Genomic DNA, 14443 nt, shown 5'->3' with positions numbered 1-14443 from the left:
ATTATAAGAGCATAATATCTGGTCTCGGCAAATTATATTAGAAATACCCTGTGTGTACGTCACTTAATCTTCGTATCTGACTCAGATTAGTTAACCTAATGCCTTATCCTCTCTTGAAGGTTCAAGGTTTAAAAACCATTCATAAATGTGCCAAGTGACAGTGACATTGCCCTATCAAGCATGACAATTCCATAGAGACTGAATATATATACATATGATCAGCGCCAAAGCCACCTCTTCACCCAAGCCTCGACCAAGGAAGGCCCTTAGCTCACAAGGATGGTGAGTTTGCATCAACCTAAGAAACTAACGAGTTTGGGCGGGAATCAAACCCCAGTCTGGCAATCACCTGTCAGGGACGTTACCACATCAGCCACCACAATCTCTTGCAGTATGTCGAGTTTTGATTGTAAACTTAAGTTCCGATTCAAGTTAGTTTTATTCTGTGATAAGTGCTTTCATTTCTTTGAAGATTCTCCACGATTCTATACGATTACTTTCTCTATGGGATAGTTTGTCTTTTGTAATTTGCAAAGACAATTTTTATAGAAATTCTTAAGACTATAAATATCTAATACACGCCATGCAATAATAAATTGGGTTAGAGTTCTCTTGCTTGAGGGTACACACCGTAACAGGGGCAGACTATTCCATCTCAATTCTCTTCTTTTTTTATTAAGTCTTTATCGTTTATATTTAATAGATCTATTTTAATTTTGTTACTCTAATTGAAATATTTTATTTTGATTGTTATTACTTCTCTTGTATTTCCGTGTTTCCTTTCCTCAATGGGCTATTTTTCTCTGTTGGAGCCCTTTAGCTTATAGCATCATTCTTTTCCAACTAGGGTTGTAGCTTGACTAGGAATAATAATAATAATAATAATAATAATAATAATAATAATAATAATAGTAATAATAACAATAATAATAATAATAATTGTATTTTGCAAAGACAATTTTTAATAGAAATTCTTGAGACTATAAATATCTAATACACGCCATGCAATAATAAGATATTGTTTTTATTAAAAATTTCTTGTTATAAAGACCAAAATCAAATAATTATTATTTCATTGTTTATTACTTGAATGAAATGGAACGAGGATGATTTTCGCAATTTTTAACCACTTAATTTAGTCATTAATGTTACTAGGTGGTTACAAGCTAGGGTACAACTTTAGTTGGAAAAGAAAGTTGCTATAATCCTAAGGGCTCCAACAGGGAAAAATAGGCCAGGGAGGAAAAGAAACTAGGAAATAAATTACAATAGAAGGATAAAAATTCAAAATTTAATATTTCAAGAACAGCAACATCAAAACAGATCGTCCACGTATAAACTAAAAAACTTAACAAGAGGCAAAGAAATAAGATAGAACAGCATGCCCGAGTGTACCCCCAAGCAAGAGAACTCTAATCCAAGACAGTGGAAGGCCACTGCCCTCACTACGCAACATGTGATGCACTGTAGACATCTTTCTAACTGCACTTACTTCTTACCTCTCTTCAGTACCTCCTAGTTGGAAAAGCAGTACGCTATAAGCCTAAGGGCTTCAACAGGGGAAAATAGCCCAATGAAGAAAGGAAATAAATAAGCTACTTGAGAAGTAATAAATGATAAATATAAAATATATTAAGGCCAATAACAACGTGAAAATAGATCAGTCAGATATAAACTATGAAGAGACTTATGTCAGATTGTTCAACATAAGCCATTCGCTGCAAGTTTGAACTTCTAAAGTTCTGTTTTTAACGTTATCTGTACATTGCAACTGAGAGGCATCCACCCAAGTTCTAAATAGGGTCACAGGACCCAGCGCCATTCCGCACGTTCTAAATTCGCAGATCCTAAACCGTTAGATGTTTTGCACTACTGCGCAGTTACATAGACATGATTTGCACCTCCATTGCTTGTTGCAACTAGATGGAACCAGATGCAACAGCAACTTCATTATCTGACTAACTCGCAAACGGTCATTTACGTCAAAAGACCCAAGGGATGGATGCCTTCCTGGGAAACGAAATCTTGAGTCAGAAACGACTGACATTACACAAAACAAAGAAATCGAGCGTGAATAAAATTTCTCGGATTTCTTTATGACTCAAACATCCTTTGAACGGGAGGCGAGCACCGAGGGTAAATCAGAAGAGTTCTTGAAGCGCCACAGGAAAGGCAGGTCGCAGAGTTACCTTCTCCCAACGATACAAAAGTGTTTGTGAATTTGAAGAGGTTATGAATTGATATGTGAAGCTAGACTTAATTAGCTTAAATGGAAATGTGATAAATTATATAGGCTTTGTTTGTGAAGCGCTCTTAAAGTTTATTCTTTGATAACATAAAAACTCTCTGACCAGATTTGATTTGCCGTCAGAGGTCGACTAGTACTATGGAGATCAGAAAACTTTGGATCATCTCTCTATTTCTCCTCTCCTGTCCGGTGTCAAGAGTATGCAGCCTTACAACGGCAACGCCTATTGGAAACAGCCTCCCAGGGGGTCACAAACAAGAGCGCGACGACCTCCAGCTGCCAGCAACGACTCCTGAAAGCGGGGTGAGGGGAGACAGGTCAGAAAACCTTTTCGGCTGTGAACATCTCTCTGTCAAAGGCAGCCACCAGACCAACAGAATTAGAGAGATCAGAGGCAAAGATTACACATTCTTCGTTCACCCGAAGGAGGACTTCACTAGACTCACCTTTAGGCTACTCCTTCAGAACGTCCTAGACGTCACTGATGTCTTCGACACGCAGGAAACGGTAGAGGTTCACAAAGCAGACCTTGAGGAACTCGGTCAAGATTGGGTGAAGGTCCATGTTCAATATTACCGTTACGCCCGAACGGGTCCGAACTACCAAGCCCTTCGAGTCACTGTGGGGGCAAACACCCTGGAAGTCTCTACGAAGTACTGGTGGCTCACGCATACCTACGAAGGGTTCCTCCTGTCCGCCGAGGGAGGGCTTGACATGATCTTCAACTGCTCTCCTGAAGAATATTTTCTCCACTCGGGTTCCTTCCCTCAGGCGTCTTCCCCTTCGTCGTGGGTGTGGTTCTTGGCAGCAGGCTCTGTCTCTCTAATACTCTTGCTTTTTGCCGTCGGCTGCATCGCCTTCAGGTTTAGGAATAATCGTCAGCTACGGCAGGATGCTTCAACGGCTCCTAATTCTGTTGTAAGTGTTGTTCGATGAGACATTTGAATATTGTTTTACTCTTGCGAGTGAAGATCTCTCTCTCTCTCTCTCTCTCTCTCTCTCTCTCTCTCTCTCTCTCTCTCTCTCTCTCTCTCTCTCTCTCACACACACACAACTTTTGTCAAATTTAGACAAATTTTAATCATATTTTCAAATAGTAATATCAATTATCTCCCTTAGTTTTTTTCATTATATTTCAGATATTTATCACATTTTCGTAAATTTTTATCGAATGTCAATGGCAATGTTTTATCACTTCATTCAAAATGTTTTATCGAATATCAACCGTATTTCTTAATCATTTTTGGGAATTGTTCAGTCAAATTTCTATTGTATTCTATCTACAATATCTTTACTTTCAATTTCCATCTTCAAAGTTATTTTTTATGATGATGATTTTAGGAGGTTCTAATACCAATTTAAAACACCTTACATCAGTTCCTTAGTTATTGGGTCTATTTTACATAAATAATTAATTATCTTTCTCCATTCATTTATTCTCTTTACTATTTATTTATTTTGTTTTTTTTTTCATATATACTCATTCACTTCGTTTCGCTTATGTATGTTTCTTTTCAAGTTAACACTTCCCTGGCTATATATATGCATGTATGTATGTATGTATGTATGTATATATATATATATATATATATATATATATATATATATATATATGTGTGTGTGGTTGGTGTGTGTATATATATATATATATATATATATATATATATATATATATATATATATATATATACATATATATATATAATATATATTACATATATATATATATATATATATATATATATATATATATATATATATATATATACATGTGTGTATAATGTGCGTGTATACCCTACAGTATATATATATATATATATATATATATATATATATATATATATATATATATATATATTTATATATATATGTGTGTGTGTGTGTATGTATGTGTGTGCGTTTGTGTGTGTGCTGATTCGAGTCTTTAATTTCATTTTTAACTTATAATACACTGAATTGACATTCAACCCTCAAACATTTTGGTGAACGAAATTTCCATTAAACTTTTAAACTTCTGACATATAAGGACTTGTTATTTAAACTTTAAAATATGACCTCGAACAATATGACGCCCAAACTAAATTCTAGCTAAAGAATAATGACATATTTTGGATGGAAATTTAAATGAATTTCTGACATACGACATCATATACTATAGCAGTACTAATATTTTCAATTATCTTTCATGATAAACCTTTGATGTAGAATGCGGAAAAAAAAAATGTTTCTCACAATTGTAACTATGGAAGTCACATTTTTTTTCTCTCTCAATCGAAATGATGAAATAATTCTAGTATTTATAATGATGATCAAATCCTCCGCAGGTCTACGAGGAATTTAACGAGGAAATCCTCGCAAAACTCCAGCAGAAGATAGAAGCCTTGAGAGAGGGTCGTGCCAGCAAACCCAACAGCAACGATTGCTACGTCATAGAAATGGCCTCAATCAAGAAGAAGAAGAGGAAGAGCAAGGACTTCCCTGGAACCCACGAAGCCGGGGACAGGATCCGACAAGAGAATCACTACGACGTCCTCAATCCTTCCGCCAAGAAAAAGCGAAGGAGCAAGGCGTTGTCCTTACAGTGGAACTGCACGAAGGACGAGTGCCCTACCGAGGAGAACTATTACGAAACTCTGTATCCTCTTAATCACACGATACCTCTGGAACACGATGGAGGTGGACGAACCTCACACGACCGAGAAGTTCGAAAGAGTCGTGGGAAGTCGTGGCAGGTCGTCAGTTCAGATGACCCTATTTACGAGAACCTGTAGGGGATTTTGTAGCTAAAATTGGAAAGGGGTCAATTGATATGTACATATGTAAATATGTGGTTTTGTAATTTTAATGCTGAAATCTACAGAGCTTTGGGTCGTGTGGCAATGTGAATATGTGGTTATCGGTTGCTTTCCTGTGTATTCTTTTGTTGTTTTAACGTTTTTCTCATATTGAAGTACAAATATCATATAAGTTGGTGAAACATAAATAAGAAAACTATAAATAAAATTCGTTTATTTAATTTCCTGTAAATAAAGAATTAATGCATTACAAATATTATACGTAGAAATCTCTCTCTCTCTCTCTCTCTCTCTCTCTCTCTCTCTCTCTCTCTCTCTCTCTCTCTCTCTCTCTCTCTCTCTTATTTGACCTTTAATTCAAAGGTCAAATAACTTAAATCGGCTTAGAAATAACTTGTACCAGATATCTAATAATAACAAACCATTAAAGAAAAACAAAAGAAAATGAATAATCGAATAGCGAACAATTCTGAATTTCATAAATAGCAAGACATAACCGAGAGAAACCCTCTGAATATCCCCATCTCATGGCGGGAAATTTCCTGGCTGCTCATTGGCTACCCATGACATCATCTCCAGCCAATCACAGCTTTGCTTTATGCAGGTGCCTGGCTGTAGTAAACAGTATAGCCATATTATTATTCACGAATTGTCAAAATTATGCTGTTTTAAAAGGTTTCTAGATATCTTTGTAAACATATATTATTAATTTTCAATATATTTAAATAAATAAAAACATTTTATTAAGTTTAAGAATTCTTTATTAATATCAATTTATTTTAATTATTGATTTTGATTTGAAAAACGTAAACAACTTCGGTTTCCATGGAAACCTGTTAACTTTTTTTTTTCATTCATAAAATTAGAAGAGGTATTGCTAAGGAGCAACCTCGCTTATGCCTTACTGTTTGGCTTTTAGCCAAAAAAATGAAAATTTGATAGATTTTGAATTTTGGATTTTTAATTGCTTGAACGTTATTATTATTCTATTTTCTAATGTTATAAAGTATTTTAAGTTCAATTACACTGCAACATCGAGTATAAATATTTGCATTTTCACCCCTCTGTTTCTTTCTATATCTCTATAGAAATAAGCTTTAAAGGAACATTAGATAACAATTATTCCCTTAATTGATTGATAAAAGACCAAAAAATCCTCAAAGCAAGGAAGTTGGCAAAAATTTGGGAGCATTTCAAAATCTAGTGAACAGCAAGTCATAAGAGAGAAGAACCCTTCGAGTTTTCTCATTTTGTGGCGGGAAATTTTGTGGATTCTCATTGGCTACTGGTGACATCATCATCAGCCAATCACAGGCTCTTTTTATGCAAATGGCCTGTTGGAGTCGACAGTATAGCCGCAATACATTATTCACGAATTGTCAAGGAATAACTTTTTTTAAAAGTGTTTAAAATATTTTTATAGACTGTTAGTGACAAATTTCATTATATTTAAACGAACAAATTTATTTAATTGAGCTTCAGATTTTAAATCAGTGTCTAATTATTCCTAATTATAGGTTTTCATTTGCTAAACATAAACAACTTTGGTTTCCATGGAAACACGTTAAGATTTTTTTTTCATTCATATAATTAGAAGAGTTACTTTTGAGGAACAACACCACTTATGCCTTGCTGTATGGCTTTTAGCCAAAACTCTGAAAATTTTAATGAATTTTAAAATTTTGATTTTTAACTGTTTGAACGTTATTCTTATTCAATTTACAAATGTTATATAGTATTTTAAGTTCAATTGCGTTGTATTAATGAGTAGAATTGCGTGTCCCTGTGTCTCCCTGTATCCAAACAAAAACAAGCTTTAATTGAATAACCTAATAGGATTATTAATTAGTTTTTATTTGTTTAATAACAATATTCAAGTAATTTGGAATAAAAAAAAATACCAGTAAAATCTGTGATAAGAAAAGTTGGTAAAATTTGCGTGGATTTAAAAATCTCGTGAACAGCAAGGCATAAGACAGAGGAACCCTCAGAGATATCTCATTTCGTGACGGGAAATTTTCTGGCTCCTCATTGGCTACTGATGACATAATCATCAGCCAATCACACCTTCTGTTTATGCAGATTGCTTGTTGTGGTCGACAGTAGACTATTTACAAACTATTAAAGAACAACCGTTTTAAAAGATTTTTTTGATACGTTTATAGACAATTGGTGATAAGTTACATTATTTCTAAGTAAATAACATATATTTAACTAAGCCATAGAAGATTTCATCAACGTCCAATTATTCATAATTATAGATTTTGATTTGAAAAACGTAAACAACTTCGGTTTCCATGGAAACCTGTTACTTCTGAGGAACAACGTTGCTTATGCCTTGCTGTTGTGTTTTTAGCCAAAACTCCGAAAATTTTAATAAACTTTAAAATTTTAATTTTTAACTGCTTTTACGTTATCATTATCCTATGTTCTAATGTTATAAAGTATTATAAGTTCAATTGCACTGCAATATCGAGTATAATCATTTGCAAAGTCATCCCTCTTTATACCAATAGAAGCCAGCTTTAAAAGGTTAAATAACTTATTAGGATAAATGAAAAATAGTTTTCATTAGTTAATTAATGATATTCGAGTAATTTAGAATGAAAATCTACCAAAATAGAAAGTTGGTAAAATTTGTAAGCATTTCAAAATCTCGTGAACAGCACGCCATAAGAGAAAGGAACCCTCCGAGTTTGCTCATTTTGTGGCGGGAAACTTCTTGGCACCTCGTTGGCTACTGATGACATCATCATCAGCCAATCACAGCTTATGTTTATACAGATTGCTTGTCGTAGTAAATCGTGTAGCCATACATTATTTACGAATTTTCAGTGAACAGTTTATTTTTGTTTTAAAGATTTTCATATAATTCTATCGATAATTAGTAGTAAATTATATTTGAACTATATAAATTATATTTTATGAAGCCTTAGATTTTTTGTATGATATCCAATTATTCTTAATTATAGATTTTGATTTGGCAAATGTAAACAACTTCGGTTTCCATGGAAACCTGTCAACCTTTTTTTTTCATACATAAATTAGAAAAGTTACTTCTGAGGAACAACCTCGCTTATGCCTTGCTGTTTGGATTTTAGCCAAAACTGAAAATTTTAATAAAACCAAATTTGGATTTTTATCTGCTTGAACGCTATTATTATCATTCTATTTTCTAATGTTATTTAAGTTCAATTGCACTGCAATAGAGTGTAATTATTTGCAATTTCATCCCTCTTTTATACATAGATACCAGCTTTTAATACAGCATGAATAAAAAAGTTTTTCTTAGTTTATCAATGATATTCGAGTGATTTAGAATGAAAAAATACCAAAATAATCCTTTCAACAAGAAAGTTGGTAAAATTTGTGAGCATTTCAAAATTTCGTGAACAGCAAGGCATAAGATAGAGGAACCCTCTGAGTTCCTCATTTTATGGCGGGAAATCTCCTGGCTCTTCATTGGCTACTGATGACATCATCATCAGCCAATCACAGCTTCTCTTTATACATAGTCAACAGTATAGCCATATATTATTCACGAAGTCTCAAACAGCAACCATTTTTAACAGATTTTCAGATGATATTGTAAATAGATGATGATATGTAACATTTATTATGGTAAATTAAATGTATTTTATCAACCATTAGAATTTTTGACAGATGTTCAGTTCTCCAGATTTCTTATTTGACTTCGGCATTTTCATTCATTAATCTTGAGACATAAGAAACCTCACTTCTATTTTGTATTTACCGAATTTCGGCGATCACAATAAATTTTGTAAGATTGATCACTTATGAAGCGTTTATTTATTTATTACAAAAATATTTTTCCAATTAAAGATAACACAATTCAACCAAAAAAAAATACAATTTTGGTAGTTTCATAAACAGCACATGAGCTAGGGAAACCCTCCGAGTAAGTGACGTAATAATTCCTGGCTCCTCATTGGCTACCGATGACAACAATCAACCAATCACGACTTATATCCATGCAGGTGTTGGCTATAGTTGAGTGTAGTCATACAATATGGTAGAAGTCTTAAATAATCTCCTCTTTTTAGTTTATAGATTACTTTGAAAGAAGCAGTTTATAATTAACAAGATTTTTGGATAAATAAAATACATTTCAATAATAAAAATTCTAGATTCTTTTAAAGGATTCAGTTTTGTAGATTCTGATTTGATTTACTCATTCACCAAAGACAGTACAGGGAAGACAGGAACATCGCTAGGAGTTACGTGAGCATTTAGCCGCTTAGTAGGGCGCATCAGCAACATGTAGTGCTAAAATTGTCGTCTGCTCCTTACTTATGGAAGTCTGTTGTTAAATGGACAAATTTCACCAGCGGTCTTTTCGAATTATGATGGTGTTTTTATCAGGCATGATACATATACAGTATATGCTACACTGAATAAAACAAAATTTATCATTGAAAAAACCGTACTCGTGGTTTTCCTATTTTCATTTAAGCTAATGGTTATGTTGTATTTCCACTCTTCTCAGGGGAATTTGGAATCTAACAATATGGTAAGCAAACTCAAGTCTTCAAAACAATTGTAACAGTCTGTCACCATATGTAAAAGAAGGAGCATATGTTGAATGTATTACCCTTCAAGCATAAACTATCATTTAATGGTACATTTTTGCCTCCCATTTATCGATGCAAAGTTAAGGTAAGGTTGTGTATTGAATGTTTATGATTATAACTTGCAAAATATGTACTTTATCAAAGTCCAAGATTATACATTGAAACAGGGCCTAATAGATGCCAAGGCCACTTCGAGAGGCCTTTATTTTACTGATGTAAGTGCAAACTTGTACCTCTAGAAATAAAAATCCCATTAAATGCCGAAAAAAATAAGAGCATCTTTTTCTGACCTTATTTCTATAAGGTATGAGAAAAATTTGACTATTAATAAGCCTAAGATAATAATAGACTATCCACCACCTTTCTTCTCCCCTCCTAGTTTAGTCTTAGGCACAGGTCCTATTTCAGATGCATGTCCATCACATATTCTGTAAATTGTATTTGCAATATTATATATACATGAAATACATGCCGATTCTGTGAGCCCAAGAAGACACGAGGGCGAACACTCGCTTAAAGAACTAAGGTGCCGTGGAAAGACAGAAACTCAGCACCTTGAACTGATATTGTTTCTGGTTGAACATATTCTTAGATACTTCCTAAAAGACGGATGGACTGGCATCTGGAAGTATGCGTCTTTGAGATCCAACGTACACATTAAGTCCTGGGATCTTACTGTATTGCTTGTTTGACCGTGTCCGCTGTCTCCATCTTGAACGAGGTTTAACTGACAAACTTGTTCAAGGCTGGAGATCGATGACTGGTCTCCAGACACCTTTTTCACAAGAAAGTGGACTGAAGAAGCCTGGAGACCTGTCGAGGACCTTTTGGAGAGCACCATTCTCCAACATGGTCTGGAATAAGGCTCGAAGGGACAGCTCCTTGTGGATCCCTTCGCTTAGAAGCTTATTGGGACAGGATCTCAAGTCAGTGAAGGGAGAGATTGAATGACTGGGATGCAATACCCTGAACGAATCACCTGGACTGTCCAGGGTTTGACCCAGAGTTACTGCCACCTTAGCCAGCGGCTTTGCAGGCATCCTCCCACAGGTGGGCATGTGGGAGGATTGCCTGTCCTATCGGGATCAGCCTGTGCACGATCCCGTTCCCCCTACCTCCGGGGAAGGACTTTAAACCTATACGGTGTCCTCAAAAGGACTTATTAGACACGTTAGGGCCCTGCTGTCTTGGGCCACTAGTCCTATTCGCCTGTGGTCTGGAAGTAGGCTGTTTCTTCTGTGGCATAGGTTGGTATGGCCTTGATGTTCAGACAGGTCCTCCCGTGTCCGTGCTCTTGGTTGGATTTCCTCCACCTCTCCGCCACCTGCTCGACATCTTCCGGCTCGAATAGAGAACTCCCCTCAAAAGAGGAGTTTCTCGGCCAGTGGTAGCTGTCGATGGAACTTCTCTATGATCGAGTCCTGTCTCTTAAGGGTGGTATTTGCCCACAGGTTAACCACCTGGTGGGAGAGGAACTCAATCGTCCTGGTGCCGGACAAGAGGAAGGTTTCCATTGACCTCCTTGTGGACTCAGGAGACCAGTCCAGGGATCTGACCAAGTGGCCCACATATCCCAACCAGAGGTCCAGCCATGAAGTAGTCTGCATGGCATACTTTGTAACTTTTTCCTGGTTGACAATCTCTGAGGCCGAGTACAAGACCAAGAGTCCTGTTAGTTTCTCGGAGGGTATACCCCTCAAGAGAGCCTCTATCGAGTGAAGAGGATCATTTAAAATCTCGTAACACCTCCTCTGCTGCACGAACGGCAGCAAGAGTTTAAAGGAAGAGCTTGCTTGGAGGGAAGCAGAGGAGCCTGTAGCTTGCCACACTGCCTTCTATCTGACACTCTTCAATCCATTTGACCAGGTTAAAGTTGCACTGGCTATAGACCTGGTCCAAGACTGTGTTTTTACCACCCTGAGGGGCTGTAGATGTATTTTGGCTGCTTATTGGTTCTAATGCAGGTCAATACCTGCCAGAAGGCATGTTCTGACTCCCTATGTTCTGCCTCTGTGAGTTCCAGGCTAACGGCTGTGGGCAAAAAGTCGTCCTTGAGACCAAATTGCTCATCCACCTCCGAGCTCATATCCATAGGAGCCCGAGGTAGACTGTTGACGTGGCAACTCTAGCAGACGTATCGGGCAAAACTTCCCTCTGCCTCTCTTGCTTAGAAGCCGAACTCTTGCTGAGGACATTGGGATAGTAAAGAGATCCTTTGGCTCCCTGCGCTGGGGGCAGGAATTCCTCCAATACAGGCGGCCTTATGGTCTTTCCTTCCCTGAGGACATTGGTCCTTTCCGGAAGGAGAAATGTCATCATGCTGTGATGGTGAGTGAGACTCCCTTGGAACCATCTCTATTGTACAGAGGCAAAAAGAGTATCATAGGGATTGTCCTGTCCTCCCTTGAGGGAGACGGCCTAATCCTCTTCCTTTTCCCCTTTGGTTTAACCAGTGGAACCAGAAACTGCAAGGGACTCCCAGGAACCTCTTGGTACTTTCCTCCAGACTCCTTTTCCGAGGGGAGAGGTGTCTCTCCTTACGGGAAGGTCCCACCATGGAAGAACCCTCATAACTACTAGGAGCTGCAGGAGAGGCACCAGGAAGGAGAGCAGCCAACAGAGGGATCATAGGTGTATCACGAGAAATGGCCCCGCCACAGCCTCCCACACCATGTTGTATAGTGCACTTAGCCATGAACTGGGAGGAGGATCCTTTGGGTGGCCAGGAGCCCTGGGTCTAGGAACCTGAAAAGGTTTCTTAGACTCCTTACCTGCAGGCAGGATTGGCACTGGTCTACCCGTCGAGAGGATTGCCGAGCAGTGGACTGCTCAGGTGCTTCCTTATGTCTTTCGCCCTGAACTTGATCTAGAGGGTATCGATCACTAGGTGGGGATCAGAGCAGTTGGTCTCGGGGATCGATGCAAGGGCAATTGACGAGGCGGAGAGCGGCAAGATGGCGAGAGCCACCTTGTGGCAGGTGAGTGCTCACGTGCCTGGCGAGACTGGATGTCGTCTCGTCTAAAGAGAAGGTTTCCCTGAACAGGGATACGATCTCTCTTAATCAAGAAAGGTGACAGGATCTCGTCCGAAGACGACACATGAGAAGTTAGTACGACCAACTTGGTTGGCGCATAGCTACCAGTAGGGTTGTGACGAGGCAGATCACGCAACGCTGGTCAGTCACGCGATGCTGGTCAGTCACACGATGCTGTTCTGCCGCGCAATGCAGTAGCATAGAGAGCAGATGTCTAGTAATGAGGTAATGAGATCGCCCGGGATCATCATAGCAAAAGCCAAAAGGCTCCACGAAACACGAGCCCTAAGGCTCTGGGTCCTGAGAACCCCCAGGTTCAACATGACGAGGACCCCCAGGTCCGAGGTCACGAGAGCCCACCTGCTCAGCGTGATGAGAACCCGAGGGTTCAAAGCCCCGAGGCCTCCGTGCGACGAGAGCCTGAGGCTCGAGGTCACGAGAACCAAGAGGTTTGGCATGGCAAGAACCCGGAGGTTCTGGGTTGTGAAAACCTGTCACGAGAGCCCAAGAGTTCTGTGTAACGCGGACCCAGAGGACCATGGCCCCGAGAGCTCGAAGGCTCATCGCGACGGGAGCCCAAGGGCTCAGGGTTACGAGAGCCCGAAGGTTCATAACATAACGAGGGTCACGCGAACTCTAAGGCTGTGTAACGAGGGTCACGAGAGCCGGGAGGCTCAATGTATCGAGGGTCACAAGAGCCTGCATGCTCCACGCAACGAGAGCCCAAAGGCTCTGGGTTACAGGGGTCATGAGAGTCTGAAGGCTTAGCGTAACAAGGGTCACGATAGCCCGAAGGATTAGCTTAACGAGGACCTGTAGGCCCCGATTACGAGAGTGAGGACAGTCGCAGCGTAACCGTCACAAGAACACGAAGTAACCACGAGACGAGAACCAGAAGGTTCGTACAGGCATCTCCTTACTGCAGGGGAAGGAGGGTCACGAGGCATCAGATATTCCTCCAATCAACGGACCCCCGAAGGAGAACGTCTAGCAGATTCCTCCGGAGAGGGAGTCTGCTTTGACACAAAAGGCTGTACACAAGCCTGATCTCATAAATCAGAGAAAAGTTCTCCCACAGGACAGTGCCTATGACTGTGCTTTCCCTCAGACCTAGGGGGAGAAACGTAGGCATAATTCACAAGCTGGTCACGAATTACCCTCTCTCGCAGATAAGAAAGATATTCTACCGAAGGAAGAACATGCCCAAAGCTTTGCTCTCCCAATGCCCCAGAGGTAGAAGCATAGTCATCGGCATCAGCCACAGGAGACCAAAAGTCTGACTAACGGGCAGCAGCACCTGCACCCACAGGGGAAGGCTCCACCTCCGAGGAAGTTGGAGTGCGCTTCCGCTCAATACTCAACTGAAGGAGTTCAAACAGAACCTCCTTCAAAGAGGGACCATCAATGCCCAGCGATGGCCAAACTACTAACGAATCAAATAAAGAGCAGGCACTCCCTGAGGGAAGGGGTGGGACTGAATCGCTAGGGGAAACAGTACCGTCCTTCGGCCCACAAGGTTGACCTGGAATTAACAGGGCTGCACTGCTAACTCAGCCAATCCTCAGTGAGGACCGGCAGAGGAGCAAATTTGGGAAGAGATCGGCGAATCAAAAAGGTCCGAGATTTCTTTGACTTCGAAGAAGACCCAGAAGGCAAAGAATCTCGCTTGGCCTTTTTCGTGCGCCCATACCTTTTCCACTGGGAGGCAGACCACTCCTGACACTCATCACAGATGTTGTCCCGATCACACCGATGCATGGGACAAGAAGGTAG

The 14443-nt window shown here is 39.2% G+C and overlaps 1 protein-coding gene across 1 annotated transcript; it reads left to right on the top strand.

The window, feature by feature from the left end:
- Positions 1–2147: 2147 nt before the first annotated feature.
- On the top strand, positions 2148–5299 carry LOC137628449 (uncharacterized). The gene is made up of 2 exons (XM_068359597.1): positions 2148–3166; positions 4573–5299. The coding sequence occupies exons 1-2, from the start codon at positions 2387–2389 to the stop codon at positions 5017–5019; spliced, it is 1227 nt and encodes a 408-aa protein (XP_068215698.1). The 5' UTR covers positions 2148–2386; the 3' UTR covers positions 5020–5299.
- Positions 5300–14443: the final 9144 nt, after the last annotated feature.

This window comes from Palaemon carinicauda, chromosome 36 (genome assembly GCF_036898095.1).
Source record: "Palaemon carinicauda isolate YSFRI2023 chromosome 36, ASM3689809v2, whole genome shotgun sequence".
Classification (NCBI taxonomy): Eukaryota; Metazoa; Arthropoda; class Malacostraca; order Decapoda; family Palaemonidae; genus Palaemon; species Palaemon carinicauda.
This window is presented reverse-complemented; position numbering and strand designations above follow the sequence as displayed.

Excerpts from the sequence above, each read along its gene's own strand:
- LOC137628449 (XM_068359597.1), top strand. The coding sequence starts at position 2,387 with ATGGAGATCAGAAAACTTTGGATCATCTCTCTATTTCTCCTCTCCTGT. Across the intron at positions 3,167-4,572 it reads CAACGGCTCCTAATTCTGTT|GTCTACGAGGAATTTAACGA; the intron begins GTAAGTGTTGTT and ends AATCCTCCGCAG.